We start from the raw sequence: 23163 nt of genomic DNA, 5'->3' as shown, positions 1-23163 counted from the left end.
TTTGGTTAACAAATGGGATCCTGTTCCTTTAAAGCACGACCACCACCACAGTGCTTGTGCTGTCATTTGGCCCCCTGTAATACCTGAAATATCTGACTGATCTTGTCTAGTTCTGCCCTCCCCTTTGTAAACTGACCACAGTGTGTCATGGCTTCTGAGTCCTGACATCGTGGTCAGTTTACGTGTCTCTGTTTTCTCCTCTGTGCTTTCCTATGTCCCCTCCCCTCCCCCCGCTGCTCTAATTACTATTTTTTTTTACAGTATCCAGTTTATTCATTTAATCTGCCCTGTGTCTGTGCCTTATGAAAATAATAATGCTATATACCTAATTTTAGAGCGCCTATCGGGGCTCACGTGACCCACCACCTCTCCTCCTGACTGACATCAGCGGGGGATCCTCGGCCCTGCCCACTGCAGCTGTTAGGCCAAGAAAGGAGAGGGACGGTGGATCATGTGAGCACCAATCTGAAATTGGGTATTCAGCTGCATTATTTTTATTAGGCACAGACATAGGGCAGATTACATGAACAAATAGAGGATACTGTAATTTTCACTTGGTGGGTTAACAACTTTAATCGTACATGTCACCCTAACCCTAAATCAATGCAAATTTAACTACACACTTAAAAGTGAACCTGTGAGGAAAAATGTATGGTCGCTGCTATTGCTGACCTGTTAAAAAAGGTGTCTACACCTACTTCTAGGGTTGTCAATCAGATTCTGGCTTACAATGCAAGTCCTGCATCTGTAGAAAACATTCAGGTAGGAACTTGACATTTTTAAATGAAATCCTCTCCATACTGGGACTAATCTGAATAAGATAACAGTGGGATACAATTTCTGGCAATTGCCCAACTGAGTCATTACAATCTCTTGAAATCCATGGAGAGGACCACCCTACCTGGGACTACCAGATAGGTGCCCACTGCAGTATCCATCTAGCATACCAATGAAAATAGGCAAAACTATGCCTGGTATCGGAAGGGCCACATGTTGCACAAACACCTGCTGTTTTGGGTCCAGGTAGATCAAACTTACTTGGAAAACGATTTCACCTTTAAGATCAAGAGGTTCAAGGTAAGCACAGTATAAAGAATACTGCGGTAAAAAAAAGGAAAAGAAGAAAAACACAGAGGAGTAGTGAAAAGGCATTGGCCAAAACTCTCCATTAGAGGTCGGCCGATATATCGGCTGATATTTGCAATTTTTTTTTTATTAATCGGCATCGGCCGATTGTGCTGATAAAAAGGCTGATTAGAACTACAGCTACTTGCAAATGACTTCTGTAATAGAAGTCAATGCAAGTTGCCTGAGTCTTCAGTGAAGCACTTTCCTCCTCTCTGGGCAGTCTGCCAATAAAAGAGCAAAAAGATACAATGTTTACACTTGAATGAATGAACTCAACTCAGTGTGTAGAAGTTCTCAGTTTAACCATTTAAAGACTAAATCTTTTCTGACACTTGTTGCTTACAAGTAAAAATCCTGTATTTTCTGCCAGAAAATCACTTAGAACCCCCCCCCAAAAAAAATTTATATATATATATATATATATATATATATATATATATATATATATATATATATATATATATATATATATATATATATATATATATATATATATTATTCGCACTGGAGTGGGCAGGCGTTGATGGTAAAACATTGCTAGTTTTAGCAGCGCTTTACCTTCATTTTAGCGGTACTATTCGGCTGCTAGTGGGGCACATATAACCCAGCTAGCGGCTGAGGAAGAGGTTAAATGCGGCCGTGAAGCGCCGCTGCCAAATTGCATTGCATGCGATTCAGCAGTGGTGCCCATTCATATCAATCGACAGAAGTGGTAGAGGAGCGGTATACACCACTCCAAACGTGCTTTTTTTTTTTTTTTTACATCCTGCCAGCGCATCGCTTAAGTGTGAAAGCACTCGGACTTTCACACAGACTGCAGGGGAGCCGTTTTGCAGGCACTTTACAGGTGCTATTTTTAGCCCAAAAGCGCTTGAAAAACGCCCCAGTGGGAAAGGTGTCTGTTCGATTTTATGAGATGAGGGGGGGAAAATCGGCCTAACATTTTAGCCCAAAAAAAAAAATAAAAAAAAAATCGGCATCATATATCGGCCATCATGATTTCTAAATATCGGCATTGGCCAGAGAAAAACCCATATTGGTCGACCTCTACTCTCCATTTGCAGTCTTAGCTGGTGCGTGAAAATCTATAAAGCCCTTATCTCAGGCCTCGGATCGTGGTATGGGAAGCTGCGCGGCCCCGTAGGTCAACAAGGGTACAGCAGGGACTGACACCCATGGCTCTTAGCCCCCACCATTCATCAGCTTGGCTGACCTACATCTCGTGGCAATGGACATTAAAAATACTTGATCAGTAGCGATCTCAGATCTCAAAACTGATCTGAGAGCAGTGGCGTCTCGCCATGTGGAGTCTGCGGCCCTGACTCATGCTGAAGCTATGCAGCAGGTACAGAGCGCTACTAGTGTTCATGCCCAACATTTACTCTATATGAACCACCACCTGGAGGACCTTGATAACAGGGGCAGGAGGTGTAATATGCACATTAGAGGGATTCTGGAATTGGTGAAAGGTCCACAGCTACAGCCAGTGGTATGGGCAATATTCATCTCCTTACTGGGCAGGCCATCAGATGCACCAGTGGAAATGGAAAGGTGTCACAGGGCACTCAGTCCTAGGGCCCCCCCCCCTTTAGTACACTGTTTGTTGCTTAGTCAGCTTTACACAGAAGGAACACAGAAGGACATACCGCACTTGCCATATACCCATAGGCAATTGATTCATGATGGGGTGCACATACAAATATTCCAGGACCTGTCCGCCATTACGCTCCAGCATAGGAGGGATCTGCGCCCCCTGCTTACTACTCTGCTTCACAGGCATATTGCCGGTGGAAATTCCCCTTCTGACAGCCACAGTGGGAAACCGTTCAGCCTTCCTGCTAACACCCGCAGACCTTCAAGAGGAGTTCCCCTTAAAAAAAAAAAAAAAATTTAAAGTCAGCAGCTACAAATACTGCAGCTGCTGACTTAATAATCGGACACTTATCTGTCCCAGGGTCCAGCGATACGGGGGAACAAAGCCCCGCTCGTTCCCCCCTCCGCTCTGTGGCACCGGCATTCTAACTGTGGGCACCCGGCTGTGGCTTCACAGCTGGGCACCCAATAGAAATGCCAGAGCGGCCGCGCAGTCATCTGCGACATGTCACGTGTCCCAGATAACTGACAGGAGGGAGGGGGCAGAGCTGAGCCCTTCCTGTGCCGAGGGGAAGTGATGTCACCAGCCCAGGCACTGAAGGAGGCAGACTACGAGGGACCCCCTAGCAACAGGCATTTAGAGGGGAGTTAAAAAAAAATCCAAATTTTTAAATTTTATTATTTTTTTAGGAATTTTGATGATTTTCTTTTTTTATGTGCAACACCACTTTCAGGCCTTCTGTGACACCCTAGGAATCCCGAGGGCGGCAGTCCCGAATTGGTACAGTTCCTTCCTGCAACCAGAACCCTGGATCAACACAATGCCACACTCACGGTGCCACAGGCAGAGGTGCCACAGATCCTCCTCTACCTCCTCCCCGAGAAGCCAAGGGGACATGGATACAGAACGTGGTTCCAGAGATTCACCTTCCTCGGCTCGATGCAACACAGATTTATGAACAGAGCTTACCACAGTCCATGAGTTGACATTCTAACCTGGTTCCTTTGGAAAAAAAAAAAAAAAACAAGCTGCCTACTATTAGAACATTAAGACAGGAGGGCCTTTGCAGGGGGATAGTGTAAGCAGAGTCCCTGCTGCACAGGGCCAAACTGTGCCTACACTAACAATTTTCCTGAAGACACATACCCACCCCATTTGCAATGTCTGGCTTAGTCTCACTGGATATGCTTTGTGTTTTCTGTACACCTCCCCTTCACTTGTTTAAATGTAAAGTGACATCCCATTCACCTATTACTAGCTGCTCCCACAAAGATTTTGACTGTGGAACCTGACGGTAATCTACATCTGTATGAATCCTATGGTGGTGCGTTATTTTTCTTGGGTCTTTTCCACTTTTTTTTTTTTTTTTTATTTACTTTTTTTTGTGTGCACTTATCAGAGTTAGACCTCCCTGGCCCTTTTGAGGTCTGGGTCTTTCGCACCTCCCATCCAGTAATGACCAAGACTGTCTTGAGCCATTGTGAGAGTAATACGGCTTGGGACATGTTATATCATCTCTTTCTTATTACAAGTGAGCCATGGTGATGGATATCCTTATATGCACAAAGAGTTTATCATATGCCATTTTCGACTGGTGTCAGTAATGGTGCAGTCAGGACTGTTATGCCAGAGACCAATGTTTTACAGGAGAGCTTATTGGGGGTGGGAATATTGTCGAAAGGGCTATGCTCCAGAGGTGGGATGTATACTTCCCCTGTAAGTCTTACCACCAATATAGCGATTGTGCTCCTTGGCATTGTAATCTGACACTTTTTTTTTTTTTTTTAACTACTGCATACTAACCAGAGCGCTCACTCACCCAGGACCTGACTACGGCATCTTTACATTATCAGTAATTCCATGGCTGAGGGTACCTGTGATGAATGGGTGCTTGTAAACATAAAGAGGTAAAATGAGATCTGGAAGTCCCGTCTTTTGCTGGGTGTTACCCAGCTAATGCATTTATGGGTGCTCCTGGATCAGGTTATCGTTTACTCAGACTTACAACTATAACTACTGTTATCACAGGTGTTATGCTACTTATAAGTTATGGTCTGGCTGTTAGGCACTGCTGCATACACCCAGCAGTAGAATGACTGGTCATTAATGCTGTACAGGTTTCACTACTACTCCAGGGACAGCACAGCGAACTGCCTTATTACTCTGAGTCAGGGTCTAGGGGAAAGCTGACAGATGTCTTACCTATTCGAGAGGGTAATCATCCGGCATCCTCATTCCCCTACCAGGTTACAGATCTCTCTATTATGACTAAACACCAGGTTGTCGACAGTGTTGGTTTATATCTGTGCTAGACCCGTTTAAAACCTCAGAGAGGCATTCTCCCCCCTGGACTTTTACGGCATACCTTTCCTTTCATCCCCCATAGTTTCCTGTTTAGGTGGACTAGCAGGTCTGTATCCGCCTCTGGTATATGACATAAGCGTATTCTGCATCTCTCCAAGAGATCTAAAAAGCGCTACTACAAAGTCGGTTTCTATGCACATGATCAATGCTGGATATCCACAGACCCTCCATCAATGAGGAGTGGCTCCGGTGTATTGATCATATAGCCGAGATGGAGGAGCTGATCCATATCACTCTTCATAAAGTGTCCAAGTACTTTGATATATGGACGCGCTTGACAAACTTTTGAGGTACACCTTCATATCAATAACTACAACAGGCTGCCAATTGATATCCAGCTACACCAACATAACATGATTGAGTATTGTGATAGGCTTGCTTGCTTACTTGTCGTTTATGATGTTGCAGCCCTCTGTATACTTGGCAATAATGGATCGAGAGGGCCGTTGGTCGTGTTCCCACCCCCTCCCCATTTCCGTGGCTTGGCCTCGGTGAATAAGAATAGCAGAATTGAGAGGGACCTGAGATGGCTACTTATTTTATCCAGGTAGGCAGTGGTCATTCCTGGCTATCTCTGGTATTGCTCTCAGTAGCACGTGTTAAAGGGCTTGTTAGAATTTTTTATTTGTTTGCCATATTCTTACTGGGAGAGTCTTCATGGTACGAGCCCCTACTCTTGTCCTATGGTAGATCTTGTTAATTTCTTGCCTTATCTGGTTTATCATTCTCCATTTACATGACTGTACAATGTATGTGGCATTTCCCCTTTGTATTTTTTGTATTTCTTTTAAAAACATTTATTATAATATAATGTTTATGCAAAAAATTAAAAAATAAATAAAACAAGAGAAAATGACAAAATATAAACAGCATTGTGTAGATGAAAAAAACAGTAGCCTCAAAGAGGAAGAGAATAGTGCCCTTTAGAAAAAGCTAGATAAAAAAGGTACTTTAAATATAAGTTGGCAAGAGATTAATATAAGATGGTAACAAAGTGAACTTACCGCCGTTCTTTCTGGCGATACATATTTAGCCGCTTGATGGTTGCCCGGTCTCTCATATTGTTCCCTCCAGCACCCTTCACACGATCTGTTCACAGAAACATGTACAAAATATTTACCACAGCTCCAGGTACTATTTTCCCATCTTTAAAAGAAAAAGCAGCATAAAAGAGTTTTCAAATCCTTGTCAAATTCCCTAGGGGACCAAATGCACTGTGCAGGAAAAGGGCATCTTATTTTTTATTTGTGCTGACTGTAGCTCCAACCCAGGGCTGAAGCCCAATTTATGGGTGTTCCTACAAGGAGAGGTACAGAACAGCACGGTAGCAACCGTCCCTTTTTTATTCCTACTGGGCTGGATTCTGTGTATTGTATGTGAAAAAGTCAATACCTGCTTTTATATAGCATGTGCATGTTAGGGTGCTCTAGACAGCTTGAATGAATTAGGCTGGCAGTCTGTGTTGTGAATGATAGAGAAGAGCACCATCATTCAAAATAACACACAAGCTACCACTCTAATCTCTCAGGTGACTGAGTCCAGACCTGCCTGCTATATTTGGGAGAGAAACTAGAGTAATAGTGATGTTGTGGGCTTATGTTGTTGTGAATGATGGCTCTCATCTCTAGCACACTGCCATTCACAACACAAGCCTCCAACTATAGTACTGTAGTAGCTCTCGCTCTAGATTAGCAGGTCTCTGTGCCGTGTTGGCTATCCACTGTTGTATGCTCTCTCCTATGCCCGTCACCTGAGACAAGAAAAAAAAAAGGAATTTGTCTCCTTGTGAGCTGTGCATTGATCAAATTTAGCTGAGCAACCAAAGATCAGATCAGCAAGTGCTCCATGTACTTGGTCCCCTGGGGGAATTCCATAGGCATTTAAAAATTATAACACTCTTTTAGGGGCAATCCACTCTGGCATAATGGGTATGGTAAAACAGACAAGGTTGGTTTCCAATACAGCGACCAAGCACCATAGTCTGTGGTTATAAGCCACACGGCGAGAAAACATTTTCACTGTGGGGTGAATATAAAAAACCAAAAACAAACATACACTCAACTATCCACTTTTAACCTTCCACTTCCCGACTGCCCACCGGGGATTTATGTTGCTACTTTGACGCTGAATACTGTTATGACAGATAGCTTCCATAACCCTGGTATTTTCTTAAAGATGATTCGCTTTAAGATAAAAATGGTCTCCACGTTTACATTCCTTGTAATAGAAATAAAATAAAAGCGATCCAAAAAATATTTTAAAGGGACAGTGTAAAAATAACATGTAAAAAAAAAAATTCTTAGTTAAAGTGCTTGTCCTCCCATGCTCGTGTGCAGAAGTGAACAAATACGCAAGTCACGCCCACATATGTAAACAGTGTTCAAACCACACGTGAGGTATCGCTACGATTGTTAGAGTGAGTGCAATAATTCTAGCAACATACCTGCTTGGTAACCTGTAGAAATTTTTAAACAAGACTACCTTTCACAATATAAAATAAAAATAATTGGGACAACTGCTTTCCTATTAAAAAAAAAAATAAGAAAACAGTTAAGTTGGCCCAATTTATTTCTTTTTTAAGTTAAAAAAAAAAGTGTAGTTTTAAAAAAAAAAAAATTGCGTTTGTAATACCACTGCGCAAATATGGTATTCTCTAGGGTGTCTGGAAATTTTTTATTTTTTTTTATAACATTTGGGGGTTCTAAGTAATTTTCTAGCAAAAAAATGATTTTAACTTGTAAATACCAAGTGTAAAAAATAGGCTTGGCCCTAAACAAGCCTTGGAAGTGGTTGTAAACACTTCCATATGCCCAGTATGCGACCGGCCTCAGGCGATACACAAATTAAACAAAATCATCATACATAAGTTGTACCCGTTTATCTACTCCTATCTCCTTTACATTCATTTAACCACTTGCTGTCTGGGGTAATATTAACATTTCTCACATATATGGTAAAATCGACATTTTGGTTTGGGGCGCCCCCCCCCCCCCCATTTAAATTAATTGCCATCACAAGGAGTTAATTCCACCCTCGTCTTCCAAGCCCTGTAAAAGTGACTGGGCAGCTATAGAGCTGCTCAGATTACTTTTTTAATATGCAAGCCGATTGCCGACTCTGAACCCTCATCCCCCCCAAAATCACAGCTATAGCTGCAGCTGTGATCCTGGTAAGACCGCCTCCAGGACATTTGTACACTGGATGGGAAGCAGTTCATGTTCAGGATTTACACAGCTTTTCCGAGCTTCCAGATGCAGAAGCAAAGATCCGATTTCACAATGCAGCGCTCAGAGGAAAGCCAAATCCAATCTGAGACCTAAGTGGATGGAAGGGTCACATTCTACTAGGGAAACATGGCATAAGTGCGCTTAGGACTTCTGCTGCCAGTTTTCGCAAGAGTTTGGGTCACAAAGTATTAGTGACTGCATGAGACACAAGTAGGGGTCTCTGTATCGATTGAGATAACCCTATGAAGAAGTTCCTACAGCTACAGGATCCATGAAGTGAACAATAACGACAGCATGGATTGAGTTGGGACATGAGAAAACATGCTGCACCTAGGCTTCCACATTTTCCTTCGGCCCAGATACAGATACCCATCAGTGTACAATGCAATAAGTCCTCCACCTCGAGGCAAACACCTTCACACCATGCATAATAGGTACCTCCAACAGTAATCGTGCACACCAAGCAAACTATACAAGCCTTGAGGCGATTTAGTTCCTGTTGTGCGCTATACAAATATTTCATTAATTCATAAGATGTCCCACCAAAACAACATCAGCACCTGCCAAATGTTCCCAGGACCGGCCTCCAGCTGCCAATGACCTACCTGTGGAAAGGCTCCTGACCCTACAATATCCACATGAACCTTTGCTGGTGGAAACAGTCTCCACACTATTAGATCACCAGGGAGGTAAGGTGTGCCTGCCAAGACACTAGGGGTAACACCTAGGAGCCCAAATGGTAGCAATGTGACAGGCTGCCCTGCGTGTGACAATCAGAAAATATGCAAAATGGCCAAAAAAAAAAAAAAAGTGTGTGTGAATGAGAATTCCTGCTACATAGAGATATGAACAGAGCCTGACAGCTCAGTGTCTCCATCCACTCCTTCCTAGAGAGCGCTGCGGCAGAACCTGGGAACTGCACAGCCAATCACTGATCATTGTACTGGGACGATGTGGTCCAGATACCATGTAATCACTGTCACCAATCACAGCGAGCATATGAACAGTAGTAAACAATGCTGTCATTCCTTACTACTGTGCGAGCTCTGTGTTTGGTCACAGCAATCACATGGTACCTGGGATAATGAAACCTTTACACACAGAGCTGCACAATTAATCATCAAGAATCATTATCGCGATCTTGACTAAAGTGTTTCACAATTCTTTCTATGCAAAGAATTCTCTCTGCTCTTCTGAAGCCCCAGCCCTCAAAAAAAAGGAAGAAAAAAAAAAACTGGGCAGTCTGCCAAGAATCAAAGCATTCTTCATCAGTTGAACTTAAGTATAAACATTATAACAATTTGTCAATGGAATAGACTGCAAGTGAAAAACGTTTAACCGCTTAACCACTTGCCGACCGCCGCACGACGATATACGTCGGCAGAATGGCACGGGCAGGCATATGGGCGTATATATAAGTCCCTGCCTGCCCGCGGGTGGGGGGCCCGATCGGGCCCCCCCCCGGTGCCTGCGGCGGTCGGCATTTCTTCGAGAGCGATCCGGGATGAGGGGGCGGCCATTCATTCATGGCCACCCCCTCGCGATCGCTCTCGACGAATGGAAATCCCCGGTGACATCACTTCCTCTCCTGTAATGTAAACACAGGAGAGGAAGTGATGTATTCTCTCCTCCGTGTCGGTATTTTCCGTTCCGACACGGAGGAGAGCGGATCGGTGAGTTGCACCAACACTCTACACACACAGTAGAACATGCCAGGCACACTCACACCCCCCCTTTACCCCCCGATCACCCCCCCAATTACCCCTGCCCCCCAGTCACAGTGACACCAATGTCATTTTTTTTTTTTTTTTTTTTTTTTTGCATTGGTGTCATTTGTGACTGTAATAACTGTTAGGGCAGTTAGAGTTAGCCCCCTTTAGTTCTAATGTACCCCCCTAACCCCCCCAATAAAGGTTTAACCCCGTGATCACCCCCCGTCGCCAGTGTCACTAAGGCTGGGTTCACATTGCAGCGGTTTATGAGAACGAATGTGATTCGCACCGCACTGCAGTGCAAATCACATCCGATCTCTGTGCGATTCGAGTTCAGCCATTCGCCGCACCCGCCGCACCCGCCACACCCGCCGCACCCGCCGCAAATTCGCACGGGACCCTTTTTTTGGCCCGCAGCAGAATCGGATCGCATGGGTGTTCACACCATGCGATCCGAGTTTGCAGATCGCACTGCGATATGCGAACTGATCTGGGGGTGTCAGTAACATTTCACTGACACTCCCAGCAGTTCGCATAGGGCAGTGTGAACTGCCGCCGGGAGGCATGCGATGCGGGAACCCGCCGCGGATTCGCGGCGTTTCCGCATCGCTCCAGTGTGAACCCAGCCTAATAAGCGATCATTTTTCTGATCGCCGTATTAGTGTCACAGGTGACGCTAGTTAGGCAGGTAGGTATTTAGGTTCGCCGCAGCTTTTTATAGCGCCAGGGACCCCCATATACTACCGCATAAAGCCCCCTGATTGCCCCCTAGTTAACCCTTTCACCAGTGATCACCATATAACTGTTACAGGTGACGCTGGTTGGTTAGTTATTTTTTTATAGTTTCAGGGCACCCGCCATTTATTACCTAATAAAGGTTTAACCCCCTGATCACCCGGCGGGTGTCATTTGTGACTAATAACTGTTAGGGCAGTTAGGGTTAGCCCCCTTTAGTTCTAAGGTACCCCCCTAACCCCCCCAATAAAGGTTTAACCCCGTGATCACCCCCCGTCGCCAGTGTCACTAAGGCTGGGTTCAGATTGCAGCGGTTTGAGAACGGATGTGATTCGCACCGCACTGCAGTGCAAATCACATCCGATCTCTGTGCGATTCGAGTTCAGCCATTCGCCGCACCCGCCGCACCCGCCGCACCCGCCGCAAATTCGCACGGGACCCTTTTTTTGGCCCGCAGCAGAATCGGATCGCATGGGTGTTCACACCATGCGATCCGAGTTTGCAGATCGCACTGCGATATGCGAACTGATCTGGGGGTGTCAGTAACATTTCACTGACACTCCCAGCAGTTCGCATAGGGCAGTGTGAACTGCCGCCGGGAGGCATGCGATGCGGGAACCCGCCGCGCATTCGTGGCGTTCCCGCATCGCTCCAGTGTGAACCCAGCCTAATAAGCGATCGTTTTTCTGATCGCTGTATTAGTGTCACAGGTGACGCTAGTTAGGCAGGTAGGTATTTAGGTTCGCCGCAGCTTTTTATAGCGCCAGGGACCCCCATATACTACCGCATAAAGCCCCCTGATTGCCCCCTAGTTAACCCTTTCACCAGTGATCACCATATAACTGTTACAGGTGACGCTGGTTGGTTAGTTATTTTTTTATAGTTTCAGGGCACCCGCCATTTATTACCTAGTCTCACTAGTGTACCCCTAAATTTAGGGGTGTCTACTTTCCAAAATGGGGTCATTTGGGGGGGGTTTGTGCCATCTTGGCATTTTATGGCCTTCAAAACTGTAACGCCCTTAGAAAGCCTGAAGGCGGTGCTTGGTTTTCGGGGCCCCGTACGCGGCTAGGCTCCCAAAAAGTCCCACATATGTGGTATCCCCGTACTCAGGAGAAGCAGCAGAATTTATTTTGGGGTGTCATTTCACATATGCCCATGGCATGCGTGAGCAATATATCATTTAGTGACAACTTTGTGAAAAAAAAAAAAAAAAATAAAAGTTTGTAATTTTCCCGCAACTTGTGGCAAAATATAAAATATTCCATGGACTCAACATGCCTCTCAGCAAATAGCTTGGGGTGTCTACTTTCTAAAATGGGGTCATTTGTGGGGGTTTTGTGCCATCTTGGCATTTTATGGCCTTCAAAACTGTAATAGGTAGTGAGGAGTGAAGTCAAATATTTACGCCCTTAGAAAGCCTGAAGGCGGTGCTTGGTTTTCGGGGCCCCGTACGCGGCTAGGCTCCCAAAAAGTCCCACATATGTGGTATCCCCGTACTCAGGAGAAGCAGCAGAATTTATTTTGGGGTGTCATTTCACATATGCCCATGGCATGTGTGAGCAATATATCATTTAGTGACAACTTTGTGAAAAAAAAAAAAAAAAAAAAAAAGTTTGTAATTTTCCCGCAACTTGTGGCAAAATATAAAATATTCCATGAACTCAACATGCCTCTCAGCAAATAGCTTGGGGTGTCTACTTTCTAAAATGGGGTCATTTGTGGGGGTTTTGTGCCATCTTGGCATTTTATGGCCTTCAAAACTGTAATAGGTAGTGAGAAGTGAACTCAAAAATTTACGCCCTTAGAAAGCCTGAAGGCGGTGCTTGGTTTTCGGGGCCCCGTACGCGGCTAGGCTCCCAAAAAGTCCCACATATGTGGTATCCCCGTACTCAGGAGAAGCAGCAGAATTTATTTTGGGGTGTCATTTCACATACGCCCATAGCATGTGTGAGCAATATATCATTTAGTGACAACTTTGTGTAAAAAAAAAAAAAAAAATTTTTTTTTGTCATTATTCAATCGCTTGAGGCAAAAAAATAAAATATTCAATGGGCTCAACATGCCTCTTATCAATTTCCTTAGGGGGTCTACTTTCCAAAATGGGGTCATTTGGGGGGGTTTTGTACTGCCCTGCCATTTTAGCACCTCAAGAAATGATAGGCAGTCGTAAACTAAAAGCTGCGTAAATTCCAGAAAACGTACCTTAGTTTGTAGATGTGACAACTTTTGCGCAAACCAATAAATATACAATTATTGACTTTTTTTTTACCAAAGACATGTGGCTGAATACATTTTGGCCTAAATGTATGACTAAAATTGAGTTTATTGGATTTTTCTAATAACAAAAAGTAGAAAATATCATTTTTTTTCAAAATTTGCGGTCTTTTTACGTTTATATCGCAAAAAATAAAAATCGCAGAGGCAATCAAATACCATCAAAAGAAAGCTCTATTTGTGGGAAGAAAAGGACGCAAATTTTGTTTGGGTACAACATTGCATGACCGCGCAATTACCAGTTAACCACTTTCAGACCGGACCATTTTGCTGGTAAATGACCAGAGGTCTTTTTACACTTTGGCACTGCGCTGCTTTAACTGGTAATTGCGCGGTCATGCAATGTTGTACCCAAACAAAATTTGCGTCCTTTTCTTCCCACAAATAGAGCTTTCTTTTGATGGTATTTGATTGCCTCTGCGATTTTTATTTTTTGCGATATAAACGTAAAAAGACCGCAAATTTTGAAAAAAAATGATATTTTCTACTTTTTGTTATTAGAAAAATCCAATAAACTCAATTTTAGTCATACATTTAGGCCAAAATGTATTCAGCCACATGTCTTTGGTAAAAAAAAAGTCAATAATTGTATATTTATTGGTTTGCGCAAAAGTTGTCACATCTACAAACTAAGGTACGTTTTCTGGAATTTACGCAGCTTTTAGTTTACGACTGCCTATCTCATTTCTTGAGGTGCTAAAATGACAGGGCAGTACAAAACCCCCCCAAATGACCCCATTTTGGAAAGTAGACCCCCTAAGGAAATTGATAAGAGGCATGTTGAGCCCATTGAATATTTTATTTTTTTGCCTCAAGCGATTGAATAATGACAAAAAAAAAATTTTTTTTTTTTTTTTTACACAAAGTTGTCACTAAATGATATATTGCTCACACATGCTATGGGCGTATGTGAAATGACACCCCAAAATAAATTCTGCTGCTTCTCCTGAGTACGGGGATACCACATATGTGGGACTTTTTGGGAGCCTAGCCGCGTACAGGGCCCCGAAAACCAAGCACCGCCTTCAGGCTTTCTAAGGGCGTAAATTTTTGATTTCACGCCTCACTACCTATTACAGTTTTGAAGGCCATAAAATGCCAAGATGGCACAAAACCCCCACAAATGACCCCATTTTAGAAAGTAGACACCCCAAGCTATTTGCTGAGAGGCATGTTGAGTCCATGGAATATTTTATATTTTGCCACAAGTTGCGGGAAAATTACAAACTTTTTTTTTTTTTTTTTTTTTTTCACAAAGTTGTCACTAAATGATATATTGCTCATGCATGCCATGGGCATATGTGAAATGACACCCCAAAATAAATTCTGCTGCTTCTCCTGAGTACGGGGATACCACATATGTGGGACTTTTTGGGAGCCTAGCCGCGTACGGGGCCCCGAAAACCAAGCACCGCCTTCAGGCTTTCTAAGGGCGTAATTTTTTGAGTTCACTTCTCACTACCTATTACAGTTTTGAAGGCCATAAAATGCCAAGATGGCACAAAACCCCCACAAATGACCCCATTTTAGAAAGTAGACACCCCAAGCTATTTGCTGAGAGGCATGTTGAGTCCATGGAATATTTTATATTTTGCCACAAGTTGCGGGAAAATTACAAACTTTTTTTTTTTTTCACAAAGTTGTCACTAAATGATATATTGCTCACGCATGCCATGGGCATATGTGAAATGACACCCCAAAATAAATTCTGCTGCTTCTCCTGAGTACGGGGATACCACATATGTGGGACTTTTTGGGAGCCTAGCCGCGTACGGGGCCCCAAAAACCAAGCACCGCCTTCAGGCTTTCTAAGGGCGTTACAGTTTTGAAGGCCATAAAATGCCAAGATGGCACAAACCCCCCCCCCCAAATGACCCCATTTTAGAAAGTAGACACCCCTAAATTTAGGGGTACACTAGTGAGACTAGGTAATAAATGGCGGGTGCCCTGAAACTATAAAAAAATAACTAACCAACCAGCGTCACCTGTAACAGTTATATGGTGATCACTGGTGAAAGGGTTAACTAGGGGGCAATCAGGGGGCTTTATGCGGTAGTATATGGGGGTCCCTGGCGCTATAAAAAGCTGCGGCGAACCTAAATACCTACCTGCCTAACTAGCGTCACCTGTGACACTAATACAGCGATCAGAAAAACGATCGCTTATTAGGCTGGGTTCACACTGGAGCGATGCGGGAACGCCACGAATGCGCGGCGGGTTCCCGCATCGCATGCCTCCCGGCGGCAGTTCACACTGCCCTATGCGAACTGCTGGGAGTGTCAGTGAAATGTTAATGACACCCCCAGATCAGTTCGCATATCGCAGTGCGATCTGCAAACTTGGATCGCATGGTGTGAACACCCATGCGATCCGATTCTGCTGCGGACCAAAAAAAGGGTCCCGTGCGAGTTTGCGGCGGGTGCGGCGGGTGCGACACGAATTCAGCCATACTATCTGTATAGCTGAACTCGAATCGCACAGAGATCGGATGTGATTTGCACTGCAGTGCGGTGCGAATCACATCCGTTCTCATAAACCGCTGCAATGTGAACCCAGCCTTAGTGACACTGGCGACGGGGGGTGATCACGGGGTTAAACCTTTATTGGGGGGGTTAGGGGGGTACCTTAGAACTAAAGGGGGCTAACCCTAACTGCCCTAACAGTTATTAGTCACAAATGACACCTGCCGGGTGATCAGGGGGTTAAACCTTTATTAGGTAATAAATGGCGGGTGCCCTGAAACTATAAAAAAATAACTAACCAACCAGCGTCACCTGTAACAGTTATATGGTGATCACTGGTGAAAGGGTTAACTAGGGGGCAATCAGGGGGCTTTATGCGGTAGTATATGGGGGTCCCTAGCGCTATAAAAAGCTGCGGCGAACCTAAATACCTACCTGCCTAACTAGCGTCACCTGTGACACTAATACGGCGATCAGAAAAATGATCGCTTATTAGGCTGGGTTCACACTGGAGCGATGCGGAAACGCCGCGAATCCGCGGCGGGTTCCCGCATCGCATGCCTCCCGGCGGCAGTTCACACTGCCCTATGCGAACTGCTGGGAGTGTCAGTGAAATGTTACTGACACCCCCAGATCAGTTCGCATATCGCAGTGCGATCTGCAAACTCGGATCGCATGGTGTGAACACCCATGCGATCCGATTCTGCTGCGGGCCAAAAAAAGGGTCCCGTGCGAATTTGCGGCGGGTGCGGCGGGTGTGGCGGGTGCGGCGGGTGCGGCGAATGGCTGAACTCGAATCGCACAGAGATCGGATGTGATTTGCACTGCAGTGCGGTGCGAATCACATTCGTTCTCATAAACCGCTGCAATGTGAACCCAGCCTTAGTGACACTGGCGACGGGGGGTGATCACGGGGTTAAACCTTTATTGGGGGGGTTAGGGGGGTACATTAGAACTAAAGGGGGCTAACCCTAACTGCCCTAACAGTTATTACAGTCACAAATGACACCAATGCAAAAAAAAAAAAAAAAAAATGACATTGGTGTCACTGTGACTGGGGGGGCAGGGGTAATTGGGGGGGTGATCGGGGGGTAAAGGGGGGGTGTGAGTGTGCCTGGCATGTTCTACTGTGTGTGGGATGTGTTGGTGCAACTCACTGATCCGCTCTCCTCCGTGTCGGAACGAAAAATACCGACACGGAGGAGAGAATACATCACTTCCTCTCCTGTGTTTACATTACAGGAGAGGAAGTGATGTCACCGGGGATTTCCATTCGTCGGGAGCGATCGCGAGGGGGTGGCCATGAATGAATGGCCGTCCCCTCGTCCGGGATCGCTCCCGAACGAAAACCGACCGCCGCAGGCACCGGGCGGGGGCCCGATCGGGCCCCCGACCCGCGGGAGGCAAATCACGTACATGTACGTGCTTATGCCTGCCCGTGCCATTCTGCCGACGTACATCGGCGTGAGGCGGTCGGCAAGTGGTTAAAGCAGCGCAGTGCCAAAGTGTAAAAAGACCTCTGGTCATTTACCAGCAAAATGGTCCGGTCTGAAAGTGGTTAAACACTAAACCTTTTCCGACATTTGTTGGTTTCAAGTTAAAATTATTATTTATTTATTTTTGCTAGAAAATGATTTAGAACTCCCAAACATTATGCATTGTTTTGTAGACACACTAGAGAATAAAATGGTGGTTATTGCAATATTTTATGTCATATTGTATTTGTAAATTAATGAATTGGGAAAAAAAAAAAAAAAAAAACTGTAAAGTTAGTCCTTTTTTTTTTTTTTGGTATAATGTGAAAGATTTTACGTTGCAAGAATCGTGATCTTTTTATGCCAAGTAAAAAAATTGTGATTCTCATTTTGGCCAGAATCGCGCAGCTCTACAAACAGGTAATCTTTCGCCTTCACTGATGTGTGCTGATGAGCACAGATTGGGACTAATGTCCCTGTAACTGAAGCTGGTTACCTTTTTCTTTTCTCCTCTCGATGATTGTGAGGAAGAAAAAAAAAAAAAGTTGATAACCAGCTTCTGTTTACTTCCGTGTTCATCTGTAATTGGCCCCTTTACCCAGTTCTTTGATCAGCCGAGTCCAAAAGGACTAAACGATCACAGAGATTGACGAGCACACAACGTGATCACTGGAGGACGTCTATTGACGCTCTCCCAGCAATGGAAGTCCAAGCTGTAGCCACCTTTTGGGCTATAGCATGGGTGGAAAGTGGTTAACCACTTAAGGACTGCCTCCTGCACATATACAATCGGCAGAATGGCACAGCTGGGCACAAGCACGTACCTGTACGTTGCTCTTTAAGTGACCAGCCGTGAGTCACAAGCACGCCGCCGCGCTCCTGACCCGGTCCTGAGCTCCGTGACCATGGCTGCGGGCCCAGTGGACCCGATCGCCGCTGGTGTCCCATGATCAGGTCACAGAGCTGAAGAACGAGGAGAGGTCTGTGTAAACAAACCTCTCCTCGTGCTTCCTACTGTGGCTTTCACTGATAGTCTTTCCCTATAACAGGAAACAGACAATCAGTGACGTCACATGCCAAGCCACACCCCCCTACAGTTAAAAAAAAAAAAAAAAAACACGCACACTTACTTAACCCCTCCCCGCCCCCTAGTGATTAACTCCTTCACTGCCAGTGGCATTTACACAGGAATCAGTGCATTTAAATAGAACTGATTGCTGTATAAATGACAATGGTCCCAAAAATGTCCGATGTGTCCGCCATGATGTCGCAGTCACAATAAAAAAAAAAAAAAAATGTATTAATAAAATGCCATAAAACTATCCCCTATTTTGTAAACGCTATAACTTTTGCGCAAACCAATCGCTAATTGTGATTTTTTTTACCAAAAATATGTACAAGAATATGCATTGGCATAAACTGAGGAAAAAAAAATGTTTCTTTATATATTTTTTGGGGATATTTGTTATAGAAAAAAGTAAAAAATATTGAATTATTTTCAAAATTGACGCTCTATTTTTTTTATAGTGCAAAAAATAAAAACCACAGAGGTGATCAAATACCACCAAAAAAAACTATTTGTGGGAAAAAAAGGACGCCAATTTTGTTTGGGAGCCACGTCGCACGACCAAGCAAATGTCAGTTAAAGCGACGCAGTGCCGAATCGCAAAAAGGGGCCTGGTCCTTTGCCTGCAAATTGGTCCGGGGCTTAAATGGTTAATGACTGGAAGGATTTTCCCCCTTAACCACTTGCCGCCCGCCCTATAGGCAATTGACGGTGGCAAAGTGGTTGCATAATCCTGATCAGACGTCATATGACGTGATCAGGATTATGAGCCTCTGCGCGCCCCCAGGGGCGCGCATTGCGGCGATCGTTGTTGCGGGGTGTCAGTCTGACACCCGGCAACTACGATCTCGGTAAAGAGACTCTTTACCACGTGATCAGCCATGTCCAATCACTGCTGATCACAGTGCAAACAGGAAGAGCCGGTGATCGGCTTCTCCTCACTTGCGTCTGTCAGACGCGAGTAGAGGAGAGCCGATCGGCTGCTCCTCTGACAGGGGGGGGGGGGGGTCTGTGCTGATCGATCAGCACAGCCCCCCCGAGGATGCCCACACTGGACCACCAGGGACACAACCAGACCACCAGGGATGCCCAGAAAAAGGTAATCCTCCCTAGACCACCAGGGATGCCAGTCAGTGCCACAATGGATGCCAATCAGTGCCCATAATGGATGCCAGTGCCCACAATTGGCATCACTGATTGGCATCCATTAGTACAGTATAACAATACGGCTGCTCCTCTGACAGGGGGGGGGGGTCTGTGCTGATCGATCAGCACAGCCCCCCCGAGGATGCCCACACTGGACCACCAGGGACACAACCAGACCACCAGGGATGCCCAGAAAAAGGTAATCCTCCCTAGACCACCAGGGATGCCAGTCAGTGCCACAATGGATGCCAATCAGTGCCCATAATGGATGCCAGTGCCCACAATTGGCATCACTGATTGGCATCCATTAGTACAGTATAACAATACAATGCCGCCTATGAGTGCCCACCCGTGCCACCTATCAGTGCCCACCCGTGCCACCTATCAGTGCCGCCCATCACTGCCCATCCGTGCCACCAATCAGTGCCAATTTGTGCCACCTATCAGTGCCACATATCAGTGTCCATCAATGCCACCTCATCAGTGCCACTTCATTGGTGCCCATCAGTGCCGCCTTATCAGTGCCCATCAGTGTAGCCCCATCAGTGCCCATCAGTGAAGGAGAAAATGTACTTATTTACTAAGTTTTGAAACTGAAACAAAAAAAACATTTTTTTTCAAAATTTTCGGTATTTTTTTTTTATTTGTAGCGCAAAAAAAAAAAAACGTAGAGGTGATCAAATACCACCAAAAGAAAGCTCTATTTGTGGGAAAAAAATAATAAAAATGTAATTTGGGTACAGTGTAGCATGACCGCGCAATTGTCATTCAAAGTGCGACAGCGCTGAAAGCTCAAAATTGGTCTGGGCAGGAAGGTGTTTAAGTGCCCGGTATTGAAGCGGTTAATGACAAGGCCATTTCTTGCGATACAGCACTGTCACTTCAACTGACAAATAAAGCTTTTTTTTTTATGGCATTTGATCACCTTTTTATTTTTTGCACTATAAACAAAGAGCGACAATTTGAAACTATATATTAATATTAACCACTTCAGCCCTGGAAGATTTGGCTGCTCAATGACCAGGTCATTTTTTGCAATACAGCAAATTTTTATCATTTTTTTTTCCACACAAATAGAGCTTTCTTTGGTGGTATTTGATCACGTCTGTGGTTATTTTTTGCGCTATAAACAAAATAAGAGCGACAATTTTGAAAAAAAAAAAAAACACCTTTAATTTTTGCTATAATAAATATCCCATATTTTTTTTTAAAAAGATATACAATTTTTCTTCAGTTTAAGCTGATAATGTATTGTACATAAAAAAAAATAAAAAAATAAAATGGGGGATAGAATTATGTCATTTTTTTTTTTTTTTTAACTAGTAATGGTAGCTTTCCGATCTGCAATTTTTATTGAGATTGCGATATTGCGGAGGACAAATTGGACACTTGACAATTATACAGCGATCAGTGCGATAAAAACACACTTATTACTGTATAAAGGTCACTCTGGCAGGGAAGGGGTTAACACTAGGGGGGCGATCAAGGGGGTTAACTGTGTTCCCTAGGTGTGTTCTAACTGTGTTCTCGCTCTGCCACGAGCGATTGCGTGCACCCCTTGTGGCGAAAAACAAAACGATAAAAGACAAAGTCATTTCACCCAGCCTTGCCATTCTGCTGTAGTAAAAATGCGCCAGCTGGTCGGCAAGCAGTTAATTGGTTTGCGCAAAAGTTATCGCGTCTACAAACTACTGGAGAGATTTAGGCACTTTTATTTTCTAATTTGCTTTTACTAGCAATGGCAAAAATCTGCAGAATTTTTAGCGGGACTGCAACATTGCGGTGGACAAATCTGACCCCCGAATGACACTTTTTGGGGACCAGTGACATTACATTGAGCAGTATAAAAAGGACACTGGCAGGGAAAGGGTTAACACTGGGGGGCAATAAAGGGGTTAAAGGTGTTTCCACTGTAGGGGGGCATGGGCTGCCATCGGAGTTTGCTGAGACAGAACAAAGTTCTACCATGGTGTTCTATCAGATCACGTCTCCAAGAAGGTTCCTTGAGGATACCAGAAGTGTGTGGCTCTCCTTTACAACTGGCATAGAACTGTATTCTTCTCATAGGAATTATAAACAGATGTCTGTGTGAGGTGTTTTCACATAAGCCTTCACCCACATAAGACTTCACCCAATGTCTCTCCTGAGGTCACATCATACATGTTCCTATTCCCTAATCTATGAACAGGCTCTTCTGGGCTCCCTCACAAGATATCAATACCATGGTCAGCAGGATGTGAGCTCAGTGAGGTGTCCTATGAAGAGGGCTAAGCCATCATGTCTGCTCCCTGTGACTGACACGTTTCCTACCCCCCCCCGCACTCACACACCTGGGTTAGAGCTGGAGGTGGACGGGTTGATGGTGCTCCGTCCCTTAAACTGTGGCTTCACCATCTTGGCGGTTCTCTCCGGTCCCACACACAGGTACAAAGACTCGGAACCTGAGAGGAGTTCACACGCGGACACGGAGGAGCAGCCTCAGCTGTTTACAGGCCGCACTGAAGAGACCGAGCTGCCGCAAAGCATTCCGGGTAATCACATGCTAACAGTAAACTTCGGCCGCCATGTTTGATTTGGGCAAGTTGCCCTTCCGCAATGTGAACAGGAAACTTGAAGGGTTTGATCGCACCTCAGTAGTGTGTTTTTTTTTCTCTCTCAGTGTTTCAATGTCTTCAGTGTTTGTCAATTTGGACAAGTGCCCCTTCCCTAGGTTGCAGGGAATACATATGCTGTTTGTGTGTGTGTATATATATATATATATATATATATATATATATATATATATATATATATATATATATATATATATATATATATATATATATATATATATATATATATATACACACACAGTATATATATATATATATATATATACACACACACACACATACATATATATATATATATATATATATATATATATATACACATATATATATATATATATATATATATATATATATACACATATATATATATATATATATATATATATATATATATATATATATATATATATATTTATATCACATACTTCTGTAGTGTATGTTTTTTTCCTTCTATGGGTTGTTTTAACCACTTGCTTACAGGATATTTTCACCCACCGCTTACAGGACACTTTTTCGGTGCTCTCACACTTTCAATGACAATTGCTCATTCATGCAACACTGTACACAAAATATCCTAATCAAATTTTTATCATTTTTTTCACACAAATAGAGCTTTCTTTTGGTGGTATTTAATCACCTCTGGGGTTTTTATTTTTGTTTAAAAAAACAAAAAAAAAGACCGAAAAAAAAACAAAACTGTTTTATAGTTATAACATTTTGCAAACAGATAATTTTTCTTCTTCATGGATGTGCGTTGATGAGGTGGCACTAATGGGCACTGATAGGTGGCACTGATGGACACTGATGGGGTGGGCACAGATAGGTGGCACTGATGGGCACTGATAGGCTGCATTGATAGGCACTGATAAGTCGGCACTGATACGGTGACACTGATGGGCACTGATAGGCGGCGCTGATGGGCACTGATAGGTGGCAGTGGTGGGCACTATTGAGGTGGCAATGGTGGGCACTGATAGGCGGCACTGAAGGACACTGATAGGTGGCACTGATAAGGTGGCAATGATAGGCACTGATAAGGCAGCACTGATAGGTGGCACTGATGGGTGACACTGATAGGTGGCCCTGATGGGCACTGATAGGCACTGATAAGTCAGCACTGCTAAGGTGACACTGATACTCATAAGCACCAATAGGTGGCAGTGGTAGGTACTATTGAGGTGGCAATGGTGGGCATTGATAATTGGCACTGCCGGACACTGTTAGGTGGCACTGATGAGCACTGATAGGTGGCACTGATAGGCGCTGATATGGTGGCACTGATAAGGCGGAACTGATAGGTGGCACTGAAGGGCACTGATAGGTGGCACTGAAGGACACTGATAGGTGGCACTGATGGGTGGCACG

General features: G+C 44.3%; 1 protein-coding gene across 1 annotated transcript in view; it reads right to left on the bottom strand.

The window, feature by feature from the left end:
- Positions 1 to 21708, bottom strand: part of GNL2 (G protein nucleolar 2) — an 84264-nt gene extending 62556 nt beyond the window's left edge. The window contains exons 1-2 of the mRNA XM_077481804.1: positions 21517 to 21708; positions 6091 to 6175 (exon numbers count right to left, since the gene is read on the bottom strand). Of these exons, the coding sequence (XP_077337930.1) occupies positions 6091 to 6175; positions 21517 to 21580 (149 nt within the window). The 5' untranslated portion in view covers positions 21581 to 21708. The remainder of the gene's footprint in view (positions 1 to 6090; positions 6176 to 21516) is intronic.
- Positions 21709 to 23163: the final 1455 nt, after the last annotated feature.

Source organism: Lithobates pipiens, unplaced genomic scaffold, assembly GCF_037356315.1.
Source record: "Lithobates pipiens isolate NorthernLeopardFrog02 unplaced genomic scaffold, aLitPip1_a1.2 Scaffold_16, whole genome shotgun sequence".
Classification (NCBI taxonomy): Eukaryota; Metazoa; Chordata; class Amphibia; order Anura; family Ranidae; genus Lithobates; species Lithobates pipiens.
The sequence above is the reverse complement of the archived record's forward strand: the minus strand, read 5'-3'. Positions and strand labels throughout refer to the sequence as shown.